The 14431-nt window shown below is 42.2% G+C and overlaps 1 protein-coding gene across 1 annotated transcript in view; it reads right to left on the minus strand.

The window, feature by feature from the left end:
- The window catches only part of thsd7bb (thrombospondin, type I, domain containing 7Bb), a 279114-nt gene that overhangs the window by 105728 nt on the left and 158955 nt on the right, over nucleotides 1–14431 (minus strand). The window contains exon 6 of the mRNA XM_060941740.1: nucleotides 13381–13536. Coding sequence (XP_060797723.1) covers nucleotides 13381–13536 — 156 coding nt within the window. The remainder of the gene's footprint in view (nucleotides 1–13380; nucleotides 13537–14431) is intronic.

Raw genomic sequence — 14431 nt, forward strand, 5'->3', positions numbered from 1 at the left:
AGAGAGAGAGAGAGACTCTGCCCTTAGGGCAGAGTCAATCCTGCCAGCAAAAATAGGGAAAAAAAGGAGCAATCTCACCTCTTCAGATGTTGGTTTTAGTCCTACAATACATTCCTCAAAAAGGGCGTAGAAGAGCAAATTAATCCATCAACGTGTAGCATTCAATTTATTCCGGACCATTAAAGACGCCGCCTTCCGCGTAGAATCATACGTCATCCTCGCCGCCATATTGGATAGGTCAAAGAGGAGAATAAAGATTCATGTGCTGCGTTTAACTGTACCAACAGGTTTACCGTCCAAACGAGATCACATGGGATTACCTTTCACAGGTGAGAAACAACAAATTAATCCATCAACGTGTAGCATTCAATTTATTCCGGACCATTAAAGACGCCGCCTTCCGCGTAGAATCATACGTCATCCTCGCTGCCATATTGGATAGGTCAAAGCGGAGAATAAAGATTAGCTGCGTTTAACTGTACCAACAGGTTTGCCGTCCAAACGAGATCACATGGGATTACCTTTCACAGGTGAGACTGGAAAAATACTTTTCATTGTATTTGGTCATTATAATGTAATTTTATGAACAGATTTTCCTGACTTTGTGGCTAATATGAAGTTTCGCGCATAATAGTTTATGCGCATGTGTCCTTACTTCTTCTATTGTTCTGGTGTCTCCGAAGGGACCGTCTTACAGCGCCCCTAGAGGTGTGGCATGTGTATTGCATCGTTTTCAGCAAGCGTTGCGTTGCCATATGGACCTGATATTTTACTGATCATTGCCCATTTGGATGCGATATATTTTTAAATAACATCTCGTTGCCGTTGTCGTGTGGATGTAGCCTCAGTCATCCAGGTCATAGTAAACTGTGGGTGGTAAAAGAGAGCAACTGGACTTGCTTGAAGATTCTTGAAGACGTTTCACCTCTCATCCGAAAGGCTTCTTCAGTTCTGTCTGACTAATAGGGAGTATCAGGTATTTATCCTCTCATGGATGAAAAGCTCATCTAAGGTGTCGTTGAGTCATCCTGTTGGTGTGGGTCACTGGTGGCTGGGTGTGAACAGCCTCGAGAGTCGTTAGGGTGATCAATGGATTGCCTGTTAGGGTGATCAATGGAATGCTGATTCTCTCTGTCCTCCTGTGAGACACTGAAAACAGCTGGGTTTTGGTGTGCATTCAGTTGTCTGGGAAGTGTGCCAAGGACTGCATTGTAGATGGCTGATAAATGGTGTCTTAGGCTACATCCACACGACAATGGCAACGAGATGTTATTTAAAAAAAATATCGCGTCCAAATGGGCAATGATCAGTAAAATATCAGGTCCATATGGCAACGCAACGCTTGCTGAAAACGATGCAATACACATGCCACACCTCTAGGGGCGCTGTAAGACGGTCCCTTCGGAGACACCAGAACAATAGAAGAAGTAAGGACGCATGCGCATAAACTATTATGCGCGAGACTTCATATTAGCCACAAAGTCAGAAAAATCTGTTCGTAAAATTACATTATAATGACCAAATACAATGAAAAGTATTTTTCCAGTCTCACCTGTGAAAGGTAATCCCATGTGATCTCGTTTGGACGGTAAACCTGTTGGTACAGTTAAATGCAGCACATGAATGAGGCATCTTTATTCTCCGCTTTGACCCATCCAATATGGCGGCGAGGATGACGTATGATTCTACACGGAAGGCGGCGTCTTTAATGGTCCGGAATAAATTGAATGCTACATGTTGATGGATTAATTTGTTGTTCTACGCCCTTTTTGAGGAATGTATTGTAGGACTTAAACCAACATCTGAAGAGGTGAGATCGCTCCTTTTTTTCCCTATTTTTGCTGGCGGGATTGACTCTGACCTAAGGGCTATTCTCTCTCTCTCTCTCTCTCTCTCTCTCTCTCTCTCTCTCTCACTTTGCACCATTACACAATAAATATTCACAGTGAAAATATTTTGTAAGCGCGTTTCATGAACCAAGTTATAGGATTTGTTGACAACTCGCATCGAGTTCGTTACACTTCTACCCGGCGTGAAGCACTCACAGTCATGTGGTTGTGATGTCATCGTAAACAAATCCGTTCTACTCATCCAGATGACTTCGCAACAGCAACATTGCCAGATCTTTCCACTCTGGAACCCGTTCTCAAAAGATTGCATTTTGGGGCACCCAAAATGCCGGTGCCGTGTGGACGCCAGGCCAAAATGATAAACAATTGTATCGGATTCACCTGAATCCGTTGCCGTGTGGACAGGGCCTTAGACCCCCACCTCTGTTCAGTGACGGCCGTTCCAGGTTGACAAAAATGGCTTCTTTAACTCCTCGCTCATACCAACGATCCTCTCTGGCTAAAATGCGTACGTTGCAATCCTGAAATGAGTGTCCTTTGTTGTTAAGATGAAGGTAGACAGCAGAGTCCTGGCCTGAGGAACTGGCTCTTCTGTGTTGAGCCATGTGCCTGTGAAGCGGTTGTTTTGTTTCACCAATATACGAGTCTGTGCACTCCTCACTGCATACACTACATTGTCCTGTTTGTATCTGGCTATTCTGTCCTTAGGGTGGGCCAGTTTCTGATTCAGGGTGTTACTGGGTCTGAAATGTACCGGAATGTTGTGTTTGTAGAAGATCCTCCTGAGTTTCTCAGATAGACCAGAAATGTAGGGAATGACAATGTTCTTGCATTTGTTCCTGTTATCCTCCTTGTCCGTTATGTTCCTTTTTCTGCTCTTGAAGAAAGACCAGTTGGGATACCCACAGTTCTGAAGTGCTTTCTTGAAGCAGTCGAATCTGTTAGAAAACGACTCCTTCAAGACAACACCTTACTGGATAGAACGAACCTCACCACGGACCAGATTTGCACCCTGCTTGACCTCTGCCTGACTACCACTTATTTCCAGTTTAATGAAAGTTTCTACAGACAGAAGCATGGATGCGCCATGGGCTCACCGGTGTCCCCTATTGTAGCCACTCTTTACATGGAGGAAGTGGAACATAAAGCTTTGACCACTTTTTCAGGAGTTGCTCCCAGCCACTGGTTCAGATATGTGGATGACACCTGGGTTATAATCAAAACCCATGAGGTGGAAGCCTTCTCTAAGCACATCAATGAAGTGGATATCAACATCAATTTCACTTGGGAGGACGTCAGTGGGAATAGTCTAGCCTTCTTGGATTGTGATGTACACATTAGACAAGACAGAAGCCTTAGCATCGAGGTCTACCGGAAACCCACACACAGACCAGTACCTACTCTTTGACTCTCACCACCAACTGGAACACAAATTGGGGGTCATTAGGACCTTGCAACACAGGGCTCAGAACATCCCTACAATGGTAGAGGGAAAAGAGAAGGAGCAGAATCACATCAAGAAAGCACTTCAGAACTGCGGGTATCCCAACTGGTCTTTCTTCAAGAGCAGAAAAAGGAACATAACGGACAAGGAGGATAACAGGAACAAACGCAAGAACATTGTCATTCCCTACATTTCTGGTCTATCTGAGAAACTCAGGAGGATCTTCTACAAACACAACATTCCGGTACATTTCAGACCCAGTAACACCCTGAAGCAGAAACTGGTCCACCCTAAGGACAGAATAGCCAGACACAAACAGGACAATTCAGTGCAGTGAGGAATACACGGACTCATATATTGGGGAAACAAAACAACCACTTCACAGGCGCATGGCTCAACACGAGAGAGCCAGTTCCTCAGGCCAGGACTCTGCTGTCTACCTTCATCTTAACAACAAAGGACACTTATTTCAGGATTGCAACATACGCATTTTAGCCAGAGAGGATTGTTGGTATGAGCGAGGAGTTAAAGAAGCCATTTTTGTCAACCTGGAACGGCCATCACTGAACAGAGGTGGATGTCTAAGACACCATTTATCAGCCACCTACAATGCAGTCCTTGGCACACTTCCCAGACAACTGAATGCACACCAAAACCCAGCTGTTTTCAGTGTCTCACAGGAGGACAGAGAGAATCAGCATTCCATTGATCACCCTAACAGGCAATCCATTGATCACCCTAACGACTCTCGAGGCCGTTCACACCCAGTCACCAGTGACCCACACCAACAGGATGACTCAACGACACCTTAGATGAGCTTTTCATCCATGAGAGGATAAATACCTGATACTCCCTATTAGTCAGACAGAACTGAAGAAGCCTTTTGGATGAGAGGTGCAACGTCTTCAAGAATCTTCAAGCAAGTCCAGTTGCTCTTTTTTACCACCCACATTTTACATCAGCCATAGCAAAGTCATTCTACTTGACTGCAAAACTATCAATTTGAGATATGGGTATGACTTTATTTTCAGAAGGTTAATAACCAGTTTAGCACATGCTAATCTCACACTGGGCCTTCAAATTTGGCATCACTTTTACACCAGATGCTCTTCCTGACACAACCCTCCCCAGTCTATCCAGGCTTGGGACCAGTACTAAGTACGCCAGAGGTAGACAGTAACGAAGTACATTTACTTGAGTACTTAAGTACACTTTGAGTATCTGTACTTTACTTGAGTATTATTTTTTGGGAAACTTATGACTTTAACTTCGCTACATTTGAAAGACAAATATCATACTTTTCACTCCACTCCATTTCTATCAAGGTCCTCATTACTTGTTACTATGAAGCAGCTTTGAAAGTGGATGTTTTTTCTTTTCTTTTCTAAAACATGATTGTTTTTTTCACAGGTGACACTGAGACAGACTATCAGTAATCACTATGGTCATGTCACATCCATAGACTGGATAAGTTCAGTGATTTCTCAGCAGCATTATTTAAACACAATCAGTTGATGGCAGAATGAAAGGAGGTGGTTCTTCTGGGGAACGCATGCACTCATGGCCCATGAACCCATGTTTCAGTTTTCTGAAAGAATTAAAGATTCATTTTGTTTTAAATGTTTGCTTTGTTTACCTAAAAGAACCACATCATGGCCTACAAAAACTTGCCGTCCAACCTGTGGAAGCATATTGAAGTCTGTAAATGTTTTATTCCAAGAGAAAGCTTGCAATGATGTTGTCTGTGCTTTTAGTGCTAGTGATAACGTTGCAATAGCTATGCAGTCTGATCAGTCAAATGACTTTCTACGGATTTTCCCACCAAGTTGCCATCACCTTGTCCATGGCTAACATTAACACATAGCTAGGGTAAAGGCCAATTTATGCTGACAACTCAGTCCTCGCAGATGGTGTCGCAGATGGCGTCTGTGTAGCCCCCCCCTTCGCAGACGCTCTGCGCGCACCTCCCAAAAATTGTGACCACCGCAGAAGCCTCGCAGACAGCGTCGCAGACAAGAGGGCTCTGATTGGTCCACTCTACATCCGCTGTACACGCACTTCCACTTCCCTACTTTCCCGGTTTGGTTTGTTTTCACTACCGCCATTTTTAAAAACACGAGCGAAGATGGAGCAGCACGAAGAGTGGTTGATTGAGGAAGTGAGGAAGTACGTACATCTATACGACTCCAGTTCTAGTCATTATAAGTAACCGGAGGATAAACACTCCACTAACCACACCCACCAACTACTCCTAGCGATTTCGCGACTTCGCGCCCCCTTGCGTTGTGGCGGTGAATAACATCGCGCACGCCTATTACTCCCCGCTCAACGATAAATTACAACTGTCTGCAAAAAGCTATCTGCGAAAGCCTTGTCGCAAGAGCATGCAGAGGCCCTAAGACCCGACATTGCAGAATTACATTTTTATTTTTTCTAAAAAAATTTATAAATGTTTTTGTTTTTTTTGTTTTTTTTCACATTAACATAGTCATTGAGTCCTATTGTTCAGTCTCACAATGGTATTGGATAGGACATTTGTATATAAGTCCGGCCCGGCCCACAGGTCCCGAACTTTCACAAGCTGCAAAACTTTGGCTGAGCAACAACACTTCGTTTCATTGGACTGGATTTGTCAGATTTAAGTAAGTAAAATGCCTTGGTGATCATTACACTGACTAGAACATGTACATATGTGGTTATTGTGAAATACATGCCTCAAATGTAAATGAGAGCATGTTGTATATTTGTTGTAATTTTACAACACTGGGAAAGTGTGGTAGTCAAAATAGCCATGTTGTAAGTTTACAACATACCTGGCTAAGTGTAGCCTAAAAGACCCAACGTTGCAGAATTACAAAATCTATGCAGACAACTACTTCACCTCTGTTCCACTGATAGAAAAGCTCCTCAATCGTGGAATCTGTTATGTGGGAACAGCCAGGCAGGTGCGCCCACCCAACTGCAACCTTGAGGATGATAAGATCTTGAAGAAGAAGGGGAGAGGAACCTTTAACTACTGAGTGGAGGTGAAACACAACATCTGTGTTGTCAAATGGTATGACAACAGGGCGGTCACACTTGTGTCATCCTTTGCTGGAACAGAACCGGTGCAGAAGATTCAATGCTGGGACAAAGCCAACAAGACGTACGTTGAAGTTGAAAGGCCTTACATTGTAGGTACCTACAACACATACATGGGAGGTGTGGATTTGTTGGACTCATTTACAGCCAAATATAAGTTCCCCCTGAAATCCCGCCACTGGTACATCTTCTGGTACACCATCACCCTTGCTGTGGTCAATGCCTGGCTCCTCTACAAGTGGGACTGCCAAGCTCTCAAGATCTCTAAGAAAAAGACACTGATCATGAGACTTTTCCAGGCACAGCTAGCATTCTCTCTCATTCTGGTGGACACAGTCAAAACTCCAAAGAGGGGATGACCATCTTCTGGTAGCCTAGACACACGGATGGTGACAACAAGCAGCCCTCTGAATGCAAAGAAGAGACCATCCTCGGGTGATGGGAGTCCAAACAGCATCCCACCAAAGAGATCATGTGCACACCCGCTACTGGATGCATGCAAGGACCTCATTGGACATTTCCCAATGAAGACTAAGAGAGGGCACTGCAGACATTGCCCCAAAGGGTACACCAACACACAGTGCCGCAAGTGTGATGTTCGTCTTTGCTTTTCGGAGGACAAGGACTGTTTCTGGAACTATCACTGTAAATTATCACTGCACTACTCCCTACATGCATGCACATGCTTGCCTTGCACATGTTCCTGTTTTTTATTTAGTTATTGTTTTAAAATAAAATCGCTATTCATAAAAATATGACTGATGTTGATATTATTATTCATGTTATATACTGTTCTGGGGCCAAGTAATAAGCAATTAACCATGCAAATGAACCCTTAGTTGTTTTTTTTTACTGAGGTACAAAGATTTGTACCTTTATGTTCAGACAATGAGTACAAATAGCCTACAGGAAATTCTGCTACACACTTCACCCCAGGGGCGTGTTTAGCCTATTTTTTGGGGTGCTCAAGCACCCCCAAAAACAAGCTCAGCACCCCCTAGCTCAGCATCCTCAAAAACACTGCTTTTGGACGTAATTTTCAGAAATAAGTGCCCTTGCGCACTGCGCAATGAATGTGTGCGCGGGCGTGTGTGTGTTCTTGAATTCACCTGTTACGTGATAGGTCTATGACCAGTAAAATACCTCTCCTCCTTGCGTCCCCTCTGATTGGGTTGCCTGTCTGCACGAGTGCTTGCTACGACATGGTGTTTTTTTAAACTGGATTCCACGCCAATGAGGAACTCGAAGTAGCACCTGAGTATTACTGGCATAGCGAGATGTGAAGGTATGGACTGGAGTTACAATTGTTAAACACAACACAATAATATCACACACATCACATTATCTCTAGCCGCTTTATCCTTCTACAGGGTCGCAGGCAAGCTGGAGCCTATCCCAGCTGACTACGGGCGAAAGGCGGGGTACACCCTGGACAAGTCGCCAGGTCATCACAGGGCTGACACATAGACACAGACAACCATTCACACTCACATTCACACCTACGGTCAATTTAGAGTCACCAGTTAACCTAACCTGCATGTCTTTGGACTGTGGGGGAAACCGGAGCACCCGGAGGAAACCCACGCGGACACGGGGAGAACATGCAAACTCCGCACAGAAAGGCCCTCGCCGGCCCCGGGGCTCGAACCCAGGACCTTCTTGCTGTGAGGCGACAGCGCTAACCACTACACCACCGTGCCGCCCCACACAATAATATGCATAATGCAATATTGATGTTCCCTGGTCTATGAACAGAATGATAAAAATGACATTTATCATCCATATCGAGATACTTTTGTGCAGAGCTGTACAAGTGCTACGGTGCTAGACCACCGTGTGTTAGTCAATTTTATTTAATGTAACATAGCGTTTACTAATGTAAACTAATGTAAAATCATAATAATACACACTATTATTACACAATAACACATTAATTAACAATTACCACTGTTCAAAATGAATAGCTCCAACATTACAAATGCAGTAGTAGGTCTTGTTTAGTTAAAAACATAACGTAAATATTTGTGTCAGTGATTGTAAATGTGTAGATATCATAGTTTATTGGGTCAGCTTCTGTTAAAACATTGCATAAGTCTAGTCTTGTCTAGTCTAGTCTTCTTGTCTAGTTAAGTCTAGTCTAAATGCGGAATAAACGTGGAAACACTGTCGTTCAAGCCAGGTGCCTCTGTCAGCTCTGGGGGCTAAGCACCCCCAAAGATCAGATGCTAGAATCGCCCCTGCTTCACCCAACATTGTAAGATTACAACATTCCCATAAAACCTCACAAAAACATGTTTTTTTTTGCAAACACTTGATTTTCATCTCCAAAGGCCTCCTACAACACCATCTTAGAGGTTGCATTTTTTAAAAATGTTTTACTATGTCTGGGTTTTACTGTTAGTTAGCATGTAAAAATGGAGTTACGCTAACATGAATAACGTTAACTTATCTGAAGTCCTTTCAGAAATATGTTTCAGCATAATCTTGCCAAATAAACAGAATGTAGAAATCTTTCTTTTCTAGTAGCGTTAGCTACCCAATATAGTTTTTGCTAGCATGTCAGGTGGAGCTTCACTGACTAGCTAGCTTAATGTTAAACCATCATGATTCCACAGGCAGATTCATTTCATATGTGCATGAATACATACACTTGAGCGCGCATGCGCACACACACACACACACACACACATGGAACCTGTGAGATGGACAGTATTGTACTAGTCAGTCACAACAAATTGCTGGAGTTTTTTGTTTTGATGTCATATGATGGTCTTGCACTTTTTTTGTCTTGCTTAAAGCAGTGTTGCTGTTGGGCAGTTATTAAGCTCGAGGTGTGGACCTGGGCTTTAATCAGGTTGGACTGTCACTTTTATTTACTGAGCAAGCTGCATTTACAGCTATTCCACTGTCTTCCATGTGTGCACACTGCCAGAGCTGGGTCAGAACACTACCATGCTGCTTTGTAGGGGTGGGGAGGAGTGATACAATTTAAAAAAAATAAAAATAAGAAAGAAAGAAAGAAAGAAAGAAAGAAAGAAAGAAAATGACTAATTCTTTTTCAGTTCAGTTGTGTTTCATTTTGTAACATTCTACCAGGAGTTTATTCTACAGGTTCTACAAGTGAGTCAGTGAATCCAGTCGGTTGCTTCAGAGGCGTTAGGTTTTGTAAGCGTTGTGGCAATAATACAACAGTGCATTGACAGAAAATGTACTTTTAATACTTAAGTATGTTTAAAAGCAAATACTTCAGTACTTTAAAGGATAACTGAAGGCAATTTTTTATGATCAAAATTCTATTTATTTCATTTTATTAAATATAGGAATGCATTTTTGATCGCTATTTTGTCACTGCTATAGCAAGTTATGAGTGTTTGAAATATGCTCTGTAATATATCAGTCCATATGTCAAAGCGATGGCCGTAAACGAGATTCGTTGAGACCTGTGCGAGACATCGGAGGATGGAAGTAAAACGTACAGCGGAAATCAAAGTGACCGACATCTGCCAACGTTGTCAAAAGACGCGCGCGCCCTCTTTCGAATGCTGATGTAATCAAGCCGGAAGTTTTGTTTGTTTTGATAGCAATCAGGAAAGTTTGAAAAAAGTAGGCAGTAATCGTCATTTAAACTCGTTTTTGTGCAATATTTCGTTTGGAAAACAGTTTTCAAAATGGCGGCACTGACACCTGGCTGACGCTTCACGTTTTGAAGTTTTGCACAAGTCTCGTGAAGATCGCGCAGATAAGCGACGCCTGCCGTGGACCAAACGAACTACATTCAACATGGCTTAAACCGAATAGGCCGATAAGTATAATATTTAATTGCAATTAGTTGCCAATACGAGTCATGATATAAGGTTACTAAAACCAAAAACGTAATTGAATACCACGTTAATTAAGAAATAAAATAAGTTTAAAAATGACTTCAGTTCCCCTTTAACTTAAGTAAAAATTTGACTGTACAACTTTCACTTGTATCGGAGTAAAATTTGACCAGTGGGATCTGTACTTTGACTTAAGTAATGAAGTCAGGTACTTTGTCCACCTCTGAAGTAATCCATATGTCATTGGACTATTAGGGAAATTGGAGCAAACCCACACAGACACAACATGCAAACTCCATACAGAAAGGCCCCCATGGGTCGTGAGGTTCAAACCTGGAACCTTTTTGCCACAAGGCAACAGTGCTAACTACTACACCACCATGCCACCAGCATGTATGGTAACAAACACTACAAAATACCTTCAACCAATTATCACAATAAATGTAATATTTTTCAATTAAGTTTGCAGGTGTTATTTTTTCATTGCTATGCATCATTACTAAAATACAAACACAAGCAGACAGTACACTGGCAGACAAATACAAATTGTGAGGCAAAGGCATTACCAGTAAACAGGCGGTGGTCAGGCAAGATGCTACTTTATTGTGCAACACAATCCTTTCTGATTTTCGACATTTTAATTATAAGTACCTTGAAGTACATATACGTATTACACTGAACAAAACGACAAACATTGAACGCTTCACTGGGTCTCGATCCCAGATGCAAGAGATCAAGTTCCTGTTTGTGTCACATTGTGTTTTTACATTAACTGAGGTGGTGGTGGTGGTCAGTGTTGCCAGATACTGCTGACGTTTTCCAGCCCAAAACATGTTCAAATCCGCCAAAATGCACTTAAAACCGCCCAATCTGGCAACATTGGTGGTGGTGGGGAGTAATGTTCTGAGGAAAAAAAAAACCCTTGCAATTTTCCAAAAATTCTGACTTTTTAATCTCAGAATTTCTGATTTTTCCCCCTCAGAATTTCTGAGGTTTTTTTTCTCAGAATTTTGGAGTTTTTCTTGCATATTTATGACTTTATATATCCAAGCGTTTTTTTTTTATCATTTTTTTTGTAAATCTACAAGTTTAATCTTGGAAATTCTGAGTTTCCTTCTCAGAATATTACTCCCTGCCTCAGCTCCATTTTTTTTAACATAATATGCCATCATATGCTTCTGATGTCATATGCTTCTTCTCACTTCACTAGTAGTTGCTGAGGTGTGTATGTGGGGGGTAATATTCTGAGAAAATAACTCGCACATTAAAGTCATACATTTACGAGAAAAAAAAACTCGGATATTCTTCAAAATTATGAAGTCATAATTTTTGCATGAAAAAACTAAGAAATTCCAAGAAACCAAGAAATTCCAAGAAATTTGAAGATTAAGAAGTCTGAAAAATGTATGAAAAAAACCTTAGAAATTCCGATATTATTTCCGAATAGTTATGGAATTATGGAGTTATATAAAATGCAGTTTTTCCTTCCTGATCATAGAATATAAAAGAATAAAATGTGAAGAGATTTTCTCTGACATTTCCCAGAACGCACTGCAGACAGGAAGGTGGGAAGCATGCAAGTTTTTTTTTTCTCTTGTAAGTTTGTGCCTTCTTAATCTCGGGATTTCTGACTTTTTTGTCTTGGAATTTCTGAGTCTTTTTTCTCAGAATTTCAGAGTATTTCTTGCAAATTTATGACTTTATAATCTTGAAGTATGTCTGAGTTTTTTTTTCATAAATGCATAAATTTAATCTCAGAAATTCTTTTTTTTTCTCAGAATATTACTCCCTGCCTCAGCTCCATTTTGTTTTGTACCTCATATGCCATTGTCATATGCGTCTGATGTTATTCTGCGCAAAGTTTTGATTGATGATCAATTCACTAGTAACTGCAATGGACAGTATCAAGTGTTTATGGTGCAACTTAAATTCTACACCATGCTAGTTTTAAACTAAACACTCTCAACATATAGATTAGGATAGACTTTTGCACCATGACTAACAACCAACCTTTAGTTCAACTAGTGCGAATGGTCTCTGGTTAACACGAGGTTAAAAATCACAAGTGACAAATGACAGGTAAGGTTTAAATAGAGCTACATTTAATTCTTTAATGTGAAGAAATGTATAATCTGCCTATAACTCATCCCAATGAGTTCCAATTCAGTATTGCTTTAAGAACTTTAGGCCAAGTTTACATTAGACCATATCTGTCTCGTTTTCTTCGCGGATGCACTGTCCGTTTACATTAAAACGCCTGGAAACGCCGGGAAACGGGAATCCGCCAGCGTCCACGTATTCAATCCAGATCGTGTCTGGTCTGGTGCTGTGTAAACATTGAGAATACGTGGATATGCGGATACGCTGTGCTGAGCTCTAGCTGGCGTCGTCATTGGACAACGTCACTGTGACATCCACCTTCATGATTCGCTGGCGTTGGTCATGTGACGCGACTGCTGAAAAACGGCGCGGACTTCCGCCTTGTATCACCTTTCATTAAAGAGTATAAAAGTATGAAAATACTGCAAATACTGATGCAAATACTGCCCATTGTGTAGTTATGATTGTCTTTAGGCTTGCCATCCTTCCACTTGCAAGTGGTAAGTGACGCGCATGCCCGATATGCACTGAGATCACACACACAGCGGCTCAGTCCCGAATCACTGCTCGTGCACTTCACTCGTGTGCTCTGTGAGCTGCGCAGGGCCGGAGTGCGCACCCTCCAGAGGGCACTCGCTGTTCAGGGTGGAGTGATTTGGAGCGCAGGATGCCTGCGGAGCCGAGCGTATCCGTGTATTGGCGTTGCTGTGTGCACGCGAATCGTGTATTGGCGTTGCTGTGTGCACGCTAATCGTTTTAAAAACGTTAATCTGATGATCCGCTGATACGGTCTAATGTAAACCCCACCTTACTCCTATACACCCCTTTAATGGCTAACGGTCCCCCCCCCCCATTTTTTCTCTGTTTCATTATATATTAAGATCTTGTTACAAGTCTTGTATCTCTCATGCTGCTTTTGCTGTTATAGCAGTTAGGAGTATAAGTTGCAGAGAATTCTTCAGCATGGTGAATACTGATTTTAGCTCAACCTCAACAGGAAAATAGTTTGTACTGGAAAAGTGTGTTTGTGTGTTCTTTCATTAAATTCTCACATGAGTTTTGAGTGGGATGTTTCATCTCTCACCTTTTGTTCCATGATGCTCTATACTGTTGTCATGGATACAAGGTCCCCAGGGTGACCAAGGCGAGAGATGGCAAGGTTTAGAACAGGGAACGGAACAAAACTGGATCAGTGATGGAGGAGGATTGGAGCATAAGTTCTGCCCAACAGGTCTGGACACTGGACAAATAGAGAGATGGATGTTATACCAGTCCTTTGTGTGAGTCATATTAACACAGGAAATAACTTCTTAAAATATAAGCAATCCTGCCTTTTCAGAAACTCACCATGATGGGATTTTTTTCACACAAAACAAAACACAAAATATGGCCAAATGTTTGTGGACACCTGACCATCACACACGTGGCCTTCCATAAATTGTTACCACAAAGTTGGAAGCACACAATTGTATAGAATATCTTTGTATGCCGTATAATTACATTTTCCCTTCACTGTAGCTAAGAGTCCCAAACCTGGTCCAGCATGACAATGCCCCTGTGCACAAAGCACACTCCATGAAGACATGCTTTGCCAAAGTTGGACTGGAAGAACTTGAGTGGCCTGCACGGATCCCTAACCTCACCCCTACTGCACCCCAGACCTCTTCATCTAACATCAGTGCCTGACCTCAATAATACTCTTGGAGCTAAATGATCATAAATACCCACAGCTTCTTCTTCTTTTGGCTGCTACTGTTCATTCGGGGTCGCCGCAGTAGATCTGTTCTGCATAGGTTTTATATCAGATGCCCTTCCTGACACAACCCTCCATGATCTATCTGGGCTTGGGACCAGCACTAAGTATGCACTGTTTTGTACAACCCCAGTGGCTGGGTATTTTACCTAACCTGCATGTCTTTGAACTGTAGGGGAAACCAGAGGTCATGAGGTTCAAACACAGACCCTTCTTGCTGTGAGGTGACAGTGCTGACCACTACACCACCATGCTGCCCAATCATAAATACCTACAGCCACGCTTTACAATCTAGTGGAAAGCCTTCCCAGAAGAGTGGAACTTATTATGGCAAGAACGTGGTCTAAATCTGGAATAGGATGTTCAACAGGCACATTTATTT

Source organism: Neoarius graeffei, chromosome 15 (genome assembly GCF_027579695.1).
Source record: "Neoarius graeffei isolate fNeoGra1 chromosome 15, fNeoGra1.pri, whole genome shotgun sequence".
In the NCBI taxonomy this organism is placed as follows: Eukaryota; Metazoa; Chordata; class Actinopteri; order Siluriformes; family Ariidae; genus Neoarius; species Neoarius graeffei.